Source organism: Dreissena polymorpha, chromosome 4, assembly GCF_020536995.1.
Source record: "Dreissena polymorpha isolate Duluth1 chromosome 4, UMN_Dpol_1.0, whole genome shotgun sequence".
NCBI classification, from domain to species: domain Eukaryota; kingdom Metazoa; phylum Mollusca; class Bivalvia; order Myida; family Dreissenidae; genus Dreissena; species Dreissena polymorpha.
The window spans coordinates 23,168,783-23,179,200 of record NC_068358.1 but is presented as its reverse complement, the minus strand read 5'-3'; the positions used below and the strand labels follow the sequence as shown (position 1 = coordinate 23,179,200).

Here is a 10,418-nt window from a genome sequence, read left to right as displayed (position 1 = left end):
GCACACTCTGATGTTACGTTACATTTTGCACACTCATTATCTTACATGACATTTTGCACACTCAGATGTTACATGATATTTTGCACACTCCCATGATATTTTGCACACTAAGATGTTACATGACATTTTGCACACTCGTATGTTACATGACATTTTGCACACTCTGATGTCACATAACATTTTGCACAATTGTATGTTACATCATTACATGCCATTTTGCACACTCATATGTTACATGACATTTTGCACACTCAGTTGTTACATGACTTTTGCACACTCGGGTGTTACATTACATTTTGCAAACTCAGATGTTACAAGACATTTTGAACACTCAGATGTTACATGACATTTTGCACACTCAGATGCTGCGTTACACTTTGCACTCTAAACTGTTACATGACATTTTGAACACTCATATGTAGTATGACATTTTGCTCACTCAGATGCTATATGACATTTTTCACACTCAGATGTTACATGACATTTTGCACACTCAGATGTCTCATGATATTTTGCACACTCAGATGTTATATGGCATTTTGCACACTCAGATGTTACATGACATTTTGCACACTCAAACGTTACATGGCATTTTGAACACTTATATGTTATATGATATTTTGCACACTGAGATTTACATGACATTTTGCACACTCAGATGTTATGTTGGATTTTGCAAACTCATATGTTACATGACATTTTGCACACTCTGATGTAACATGACATTTTGCACACTAAATGTTAAAACATTTTGCACACTCAGATGTTACATAATAGTTTGAGCACTCTGATGTTACATGACATTTTGCACACTAAAATGAAACATGATATTTTGGCAGACTCAGATGTTACATGACATTTTGCACACTCAGATGTTACATGACATTTTGAACACTCAGATGTTACATGACATTTTGCACACTCAGATGTTACATGATATTTTGCACTCTCAGATGCTACTTGACATTTTGAAAACTCAAATGTTACATGACATTTTGCATGCTCATATGATTTATGACATTTTTCTTACTCAGATTTTACATGACATTTTTCACACTCAGATGTTACATGACATGTTGCACACTTAGTTGTAACATTACATTTTGCACACTCAGATGCTACATTACATTTTGTACACTCATGTTACATGAAATTTTGCACACTCATAATTTATGTTACATGACATTTTGCACAATCATATGTTTCATGACATTTTGTGCACTGAGATGTCACATAACATTTTGCACACTCAGATGTTACCTTATATTTTGCACACTCAGATGTCACATAACATTTTGCACACTCAGATGTTACATGACATTTTGTACACTCATATGTTATGTGACAATTTGCACACTCAAATGTAATATGACGTTTTGCACACTCAGATGTTACATGACATTTTTGCACACTGTGATTTTACATGCAATTTTGCACACTTGGAGGTTATGTAAAAAAATTACACTCATATGTTACATGATATTTTGCACACTCAGATGTTACATGACATTGTGCACACTCAGATTTTACATGACATTTAGCACACCCAAATGTTACATGACATTTTGCACATTCATATGTTACATGACATTTTGCACACTCGTATGTTACATGACATTTTGCACACTTGTATGTTACATGACATTTTGCACACTCAGATGTTACATGACATTTTGAACACTTGTATGTTACATGCCATTTTGCACACTCAGATGTTTCATTTCATTTTGCACACTCAGAATAGACATAGGCATACTTCTATAAAGTGGGTGTTAGGCATTAAGCAATGCAATCATCTGTCTCTTTACATTTCAGAGAATCTTGTGCACTCCATCATTCCTATTTAATCATTGTGCATGCTTTGCTAAAACTTTAATTTCTTTACAACCTCAAAACTAATTTTTGCTGCATTCTTATGAAAAAAGTTATTTTGGCATCTGTCAATTTTGCTCAATTGTATGTGTTCAGTTATGTGCATTTTCAAGCTTGTTTATAACTTAAACTATGCCATTCATTTTGCACTTTTAAGATTACCTATCACAAATGTTCACTGTAATAAGATGGTGTCTGTTTGTAACACAAATCTCCTGACCTCAAAGAACAAGATCACAACTGGAGGTCAGAGGTTGAATTAAGGCATATATGCATGGCTTGTTGTGACCATAAATTCAAAATGTATCATGTAATTTAAAAATAACTTGGAGCAAATCACCACCAAGAGAAGGCATTGCATCTCCTACATCGAAGACAAATTTTACTCGTAAAGATCAAATGTCAGATTTGGCCATAAAAGAGCTGTTTATGCCTAGCGTCTAGGAAAAAGGCCTTGGCAAACAGCGTAGACCCAGATGAGACACTGCATGATGCGGCGTCTCATCTTGGTCTGCGCTGTTTGCTGAAAGGAATTTCTGTAAGAAATATTCAAAATATAGAAATAAATATACTAGACATCCCAAATTTCGGAAATAAATTGATCCAATTTAGAAGGATGGGAGAGTCCATTAGGCATAAATGGGTTAAAGAGAAAGATACCTCATCAGGCTTTTCCTCAAGTGGTTTTAGCATAGCTGTCTTGGGGTGCCTGGACTTCAAAAGCAATTTTGCAGTGTCAATTTTTTTTATCAATCTTTATTTGTTGTTGTTATATTATAACATAATATGTGACTTTTTTAAAATAAAAACAAGTTAATAATTTAACAAAAAAATGTGTTTGAATAGCTCCAAAGAAGTGTTGATTTTGATTTAGAACAGGTAGCAAAGTTTTCAAAAATCTACCCACAAATTGGGCCCACACACACAGTTGCACTAAATCCTCTTCTGCGCAGCTTTGTCGCTGTGCCTGAAGCTGGGTTCCCACTGCTGATCAGATCTACTCGATCAAGCCCGATCAAGCGGTCGGGTACTGGTCTGGTTTGGTCGGCATGAGTGGTCGGGGTAGGTCGGCATTAGTCGGGCGTCCTACCCGATATTTTTTGACAAGTCAAAAAATATAGAGTAGCGGTCGAGTAGGAAATGGATTGAGAAGCGCTCGGGAAGTGGTCGTGTATTAGTTGAGTAGAAGATCGAGTTGATCATGAAGCAATCGTGTGGCGATCAGATTGACATCTTTTGCACGATCTGTACCCGATCCGCTCGACCTCTACCCGAGTTATTTAGATCACAACACGATCGACTTGACCTCTATTCCATTTGATGTACACATTTAATAGACTGCTACCCGACGGCTACTCGACCGTTCACGATCACTTCCCGATTGCTATTTGACCATACAGGAGCTCTGTACCCGATCTGCTCGACCTCTACCCGAGTTATTTTAGATCGCTTTTTACGACTGTAGTACGACCATCACGATCTGGTCGTGTGAAGATCTGGTGGCGATCAGGCTGAGGTCCACTTGGTCGAGCTGAGATCGTATAGGGCTCGCGTAAAGGTCGAGATGATCGAGCGGAAATTGGAAAGATGGTTGAGTGGACTTTGTGAATGAGTCGTGTGTGGGTCCTATGTTATCGACAAGAGGTCGAGAAGAAGTTGTGTATACCCTTTTTAGTCGAGCTTGGTCGGGTTTGGTCGGGAAATTTCGGTGATCGGGATGATCAAGTTGATCGGATCGGCAGTGGGAATCCTCCTTGACCAAAATCTGGTTAAGGTCACTTTGAGATATCAGAAGTAAGGCCATTATATAAATTTTAACACAACCAAATTGTTCATACTACAGTTTGTCTGTACTGTTACTGTATTAGTCATCATGCAATTCAGAAAATAATTTACATGAAATGTTCACCATTTGGAGAGGCATGTCACATCGTAGGCACAAACATATCTTTGGCTCAGATTGTTAAATATGTTCAAGAATTATTGACAATAAATTTACTGTTGATGATGCAAATTATTCTAAAAATTGATGATTTAGTTTTGCATACTTTCCTTTTGTGACTTAACAATTTTATAGGGGCATCTGTGTCTGTGACTCGTCTTGCTTCATGCTTTTTTGTTTTTTTAATTTTTTTTTGTCTTGACTACTTCATCAGATGTTTTGGCCCAACTCTGAAGTTGGAAAGCCACTCCATTGTGCTACCATCATCTGATGTGACATATCACACATTCCTCCACTTAAGTGAAACACCACATGTGTGGTACCAAAGAAAGACTGAGTCTTAATCGATCTTTAATGGCAGTGGATGGGAAATATATTTGTTAGTCTCTAATCAGCTTTGGCATTGATTTTCTATTAGGTCCGCTTTATTGCAGATCTGCATGCTATGTCCATTACATGTTCTTCAAAGCCCCATATTTTCAGTTTCTTTCCATTACTTGAAACACTGGATTATTGGATTTTCATGCGAATGCATTCTGTAAGCTCATGAAGGCTTTTATCCTTCACCTATAAAGCTTCATATGGAAATTTGCAAATCCAATTGGTGGTAAATTACTTAAGGCTTTCCTTCTGTCTGATAATGTTCTTGACTCAAAACAGTTTAATAAGAAGTCATGTAGTCATTTGCAATTAACTTGTCTGTTTTAAATGGACTAAACAAATCATGCACACATGTGTATGCATTCTCATTTAATTTGGACAGCATTCATTTTCCACTTCCCATTATTGTACTAAGTAGGCTTATCTCTTGTTATAATAAATTGTGACTTAATTTATTGCTGTGTTTAAATTTTAAAAAGCTGAAAATGTTTCTTGCCCAAAGTCTTTTCCAATTTGTTTAGAAGATAATTAATCTCAGTAAGATTGTGAAGATTGTATCTAAGGAGGTATCTTTAATTTTAAAAATTATCACAAAGCTGGATGAACTTTGAAAACCATTAGCATCGTCTGGAACAGTCTCCATGCGTAGTATGGACCTGAACAGCAAATAACATCTGAATGCTGTGAAGTAAGGATTCAAGCACTCAATATGGCCGTATTCAACATGTTCATGGAAGATATGTCAATAAAGAAACTGTAACTGTCAGTCTGCTGTAGATACATGATCTGCAATCCAATGTTGTGGAAGCAGAATTATGCACTGTCATCAAACCAATTTAGTTTCACAGTAAAGCTTGCATTTATAGCTACATGGAAATATCACACACAGTGTGCCATTGGTGACTTGCCTTAAATAGAAGAAAAGCAGGAATTAACCAGAAAGTCTCTAGTAAAATGTATTGTTCCTTTGTAATTGACATTTTAAATTAATTGAAAGAAGAGCCTGTCACAGGCAGTAAAATTGCTTATTTAATAATTCTGGATGGGATTATAGTGCTTTCATGCACTCAAACCAGCTGTGAAAGTGAAGGAAAGTGTTTGTGTCCTTGCTCCTCCTCCTGTTTTTAGATGGTCGCTTTAGCGACCGTCTAATGTGCATGATGTAAAATTCAGTTCGATACGGCCTGGGTATGATTAGCCCAATTCCCGCTTACACTATGCGCGAAGAAAGAGTTGTATAATTTATGCAAGAGGTTTGAGTTCTCCAATTATGTTTATTCACAAATGGAAACATTATATTAATATCGTGTTAAATGCAATAGTTTCGAATGGTGTTTTATAGAAAAGAATAAAAAAAAACAATGATCGTATTGCACGTGTCGCGGAGGAGATTGTTTATGAATGATTAAAATAGTCCACTTTCTGCTGCGTCCGCGTGACGTAGTATTTTCGCTCATCTCATTCATAAATCTGAGGCTGGCGATAAACAAAGGGGAGTCCGGGTGAGTCCGCACTAGTATAAGGTTACGCTTGTTTCAGGGGCGTAGATAATGGGGGGGCAGGGGGGGCGGCTGCCCCCCCCCAATATTTCGGCTAGTCATCGTTATATAAATAAATGTAAAATCCCAAAAAAATCGCCGCCCCAAAACCAGTATTTTTGTAATCACGCGCCGTCAGTGCAGAAGCCATGTGTCCCCTAGGTAAAATAATGGGATGGTTGGAACCTCTTAATGTTGATGGCAACATTATTCAGACACTATAATGTTTATTTAACTTGCCTGGCAAAACAACCCTTCTTCGAAACTGCTTGAATCATAAACACACTGTCAGTGCTAATGTCTTCACTGTTTATCTCAGACTGCAGAACATTCCAGGAATTAGACAGTAATGACCATTAGTATCATGTCAACAGTCTCTGAAATCAAATACGCGTGAAAAACATTCATCAGTTTGAAAATATTTTTGTTCTCTAAGTACATCAGTTATTATTTGATTAGAAATCATTGAAACAATATCATATATGTAATTGTTTAATGTTCAAAATGAGTATTCCTAATCAGCCTCGAAATTTTGCGTTTCCTAAGCGTACATTCGGGAAGAAAAAGCCAGAACAGCGTTCATTCCAATCTTGTTGGTTTGATTCCTTCACATGGCTCCACTACGATGAGGTATGTATATTAGTATTAAATTTTAATTTGCGATCGTTCTTATCTTTTCTGAACCTAACGTTGATCTAAATACAAACGAAATTTAGAAAAAAAGGCACAACATACAAAAAATACTCGTATTGTAAAAAAAAATGTTGCTTAATAATGTTTCTTATTATTATCATTAATATTTAACACAAAATTTATTACAATGTTATTCTTTTCAGAGCCGGGACCTTGCGTTCTGCCACCTCTGCATGGCGGCCAAGAAGTTGGGCAAGATCGGCAACACGAAGGTGGACGGCAGCTTCATCAGTGATGGCTTCTCCAAATGGAAAGCGGGTACCGAGAAGTTCCGGAAGCACGAAAAAAGCGAGTGCCACAAGGAGGCGGTCGAGCGACTGGTGACGCTTCCCGCCACGACGCGTGACGTGGGGGAGATGCTGTCAGCGGGGCACGCTAAGGAGAAGGCCGACAACCGGAAGCAGCTGCTGCAAATCCTACGCAGCATACGGTTCCTCGCACGCCAGGGCATCGCGCTACGTGGGCACGACGACGATGAGGGGAACTTCATGCAGCTGCTACAACACCACGGGGAGACGGACAGCTCTATTCTCGCGTGGCTGGAACGGAAGCGGGACAAGTTCGTCGCCCCTGATATCCAGAATGAAATACTCCAGCTCATGGCACTGCGCATCCTCCGTAAAGTGGCCAGCGACATCAAGACAAACGAGTTCTACACAATCATGGCTGACGAGACAACAGACAAGTCCAACCGAGAACAAGTGGTGGTAGTCTTCAGACATGTGGACGAGGACTTAAATGTGCACGAGGACTTTGTTGGGTTTCACCAAGTAAATTCCATTGACGCCACTACACTGACGTCGGTCATAGAAGACACTCTTCTAAGAATGAACCTATCCTTGAGCCAGTGCAGAGGGCAGTGTTATGACGGGGCCAGCAACATGACCGGAGCGAAGCGTGGTGTGGCGACCAACATCTTAGCAAAGGAGGAGCGAGCTGTGTTCACGCACTGCTACGGACATGCACTCAATCTGGCCGTTGGGGACTGTGTACGTCAGTGCAAGCTCTTGCGCGACACCATGGATACAGTGCATGAAGTCTCCAAACTGATTAAGTATTCACCAAAGAGGGACAGTACCTTACAGACCCTGAAGGAGGAGATGAGCCCCGATACCCCTGGTTTCCGTGTACTGTGCCCCACGAGATGGTCAGTGCGTGCAGCAAGCCTGTGTAGTGTCTTAGACAACTACACTGTGTTACAGACCTTGTGGGACACCTGCTACGAGCAGACCAAAGACTCGGAGATCCGTTCCAGGATAGTAGGCGTGCGGTCCCAGATGGAGAGCTTCGACCTCTTCTTTGGTATCCATCTGGGTTACATCATCCTGCGACATACAGACAACTTGAGCCGCACCCTACAACAGAAGGACATGTCCGCATCAGAGGGTCAGGCAGTTGCTTCAATGACGGTGGAAACATTGACCAGCAAGCGCTCCGACGATGCCTTCGACAAGATTTGGGTTGACGTCAACAGCCAGCTCGATGACGTCGACGTAGGAGAGCCAGTGGTTCCCAGGCGACACAAGATGCCGAAACGCTATGACGTTGGAACCAGGGCCCACGAGTATCCAGCCACAGCACGTGATCGGTACCGCCAGGTCTACTTTGAAGCATTCGATTTGGTGATCGCGTGTATCAAGGACAGATTCGATCAGCCAGGCTACAAAACCTACAGATCCCTCCAAGACCTTCTGGTGTGCTGCGCCTGTGGTGGTGACTACGCCACTCATCTGCGGAGCGTGATGGACTTCTACAGGGACGACTTCAACGAGCAGGCGCTCACCACTCAGCTGGAGACGTACCAGGTCGCCGTACGGGACAAGAAGGTCAAGACCATCACGGACATTGTCACGTTCTTCCGCGACTTGTCTCCTGAGTCTCGCCTCTTTTTCTCGGAGGTGATGCGCGTCCTCCGCCACGTCCTGGTAATGCCCGCCACCAACGCCACCAGCGAGAGGTCCTTCTCCGGCCTGAGACGCCTGAAGACGTACCTCCGGACGTCTATGACACAGGAGAGACTCACCCACCTCATGACGCTCCACGTGCACAGGTGTGCTACCGACGCAATGGACTTGTTAGATGTTGCCAATGAGTTCGTCAGTGTGAATGAATCACGGTTAACTATCTTCGGGAAGTTTTCATAGAATGTGACACTTGGCATTAACATTACGCGAACAGTGCATGATAAATTGTGGCTTAAAAATGAATTATCCGTAATTTTTGTTTATTTAACTTAATTTAATAATATTTATTCATCCTGGTTCAGTATTTTAATAGTGCTCGAAATGTGGATACATTCTTTACTAATCATGTCATATTGTATTGGTTGTTGTGTATTTTCATGTGGTTATTTATAACAATCTCCCATTTTCAGGTGTTAAATATGTCCATCAGTAATAAAATATATCCGTTGTGAATGTAATGTTAATGTTTTTTTTTTTCATATCACTTGTAAAACTCCGTCATTAAAATACATAAACATTTACTTAATTTTATGTTGTAATTAGAGTTTTTGGAAAGAAAACAATAACATTTATATCAACATGAAAGTTCCCCAAAAACGCACCATTTTAATTGTAATTGTAATTTTTTTCGGAACCACGGGAGAGGACAACCCTCTCAAACGAACCTCTTTATGTTCCCAGTACAGAAACTGGACCGCCCCCCCAATGTTGGGAGGTTATCTACGCCCCTGTGTTTATATTCACAGGTCTCAATTAATAACACGTTGACCACGAGTTCAACAATTATTACCGGGATACGATAGACAACATAAAAATGATTCATTATCGCTGAAACTGTTAAAAATCATTTAAATATAACAAGAATATTCTCTCAAAAATGTAGTCTCGCTGTTTTGAAATAAGGTTTGGAATTTTGGTTTCTAAATAACTTAATTAAAAACAAAAGTTTAATTATAGTGTTTCTTAGTTTTAGTCGCATATTTACCGCATTATAATGTGTGTTATAATAGGCAAACCATACATTAGTAAAATTCAATGTGCCTTCGCACATAGAAGGAATGGGTCAATTAGGTGCTGCGTTTCCTTTGCTTACTTCAGTTAGAGGTCAATTCTTTACGTAAAAGCAATCACAAGGCCCCGGCTTCAGAGGAATTGCGGAGCGTTCTTACATAATTAAAGTCGTAGTCGCATGGTATTTGCGTTTAGCGTCCTATTTGGTCACGTGGTTCTTTTTCGCGGGTGTTTTGGCATTCATGATATGAGGCTATTAATAGATGCGCCTGTCGATAAACAAAGGAAAGTTTACGGGCGATAACAACGCAATAGGTTACGCTCTCACATACAACTCAATGACGTAGTACAGGTCGTAAATTGAGAGATTTGGGAAAAAGTTGACGCTTATTTGTATTCTCAATTTATAAAACGTTGAACATAAGTTCAACAAAAACTTCAGCGATACGATAGACTAAAAAAAAACATAATCGCTTAACCCGAATATAACAAATAATTTATAATAATAATAAGAATGACCTGTTTCATAACCTCGTTGAAGCTACTACATCGGGTATTTCTGGAAAGCGTTCTTGGTTCTCAACACATAGCGGCGATCTTTTGTATTTACGGGTGCTAGCAACGCAATAGTAGAAGCTTAGTAGAAGGTTTAGCTTGTTTATATTCACAGTTCTCAATACATTGACAGTTGGATATGAGTTCATCAATTACTCAGGCATACTATAGGCAACCTCGAAAATGCTTTATAATCGTTAAACCGAAAACAACTAAATATATTTTATTAAATATATTTATAACAATACATGTCTTTTAAAAATGTAGTCGGCGTATACGCCGACTTTGAAATAAAGTTAGCAATTTACTTTTCTAAATAATTGAATACAATTAAACAAAAGTTAAACTATTGTGTTGTGTTTTTCACTTGTAAGCTGCATATTCACCGCATGAAATGTGTGTTAGCATTGTCAAACCACACATTAGTGTGAGTAAATAAAAAATATACTACGGGAGAGCACT

The 10,418-nt window shown here is 39.4% G+C and overlaps 1 protein-coding gene across 1 annotated transcript; it reads left to right on the top strand.

Moving 5' to 3' along the window:
* The first annotated feature begins 6,153 nt into the window (after positions 1 to 6,153).
* LOC127878276 (zinc finger MYM-type protein 1-like) lies at positions 6,154 to 8,570 on the top strand. Its single transcript, XM_052424794.1, has 2 exons — positions 6,154 to 6,363; positions 6,570 to 8,570. The coding sequence occupies exons 1-2, from the start codon at positions 6,229 to 6,231 to the stop codon at positions 8,568 to 8,570; spliced, it is 2,136 nt and encodes a 711-aa protein (XP_052280754.1). The 5' UTR covers positions 6,154 to 6,228.
* The last annotated feature ends 1,848 nt before the right edge of the window (positions 8,571 to 10,418 follow it).

Bases quoted from the DNA above. Each gene is read 5' to 3' on its own strand.
- LOC127878276 (XM_052424794.1), top strand. From the start codon at position 6,229: ATGTTCAAAATGAGTATTCCTAATCAGCCTCGAAATTTTGCGTTTCCT. The intron at 6,364-6,569 runs GTATGTATATTA...TATTCTTTTCAG, and splicing joins CATGGCTCCACTACGATGAG to AGCCGGGACCTTGCGTTCTG.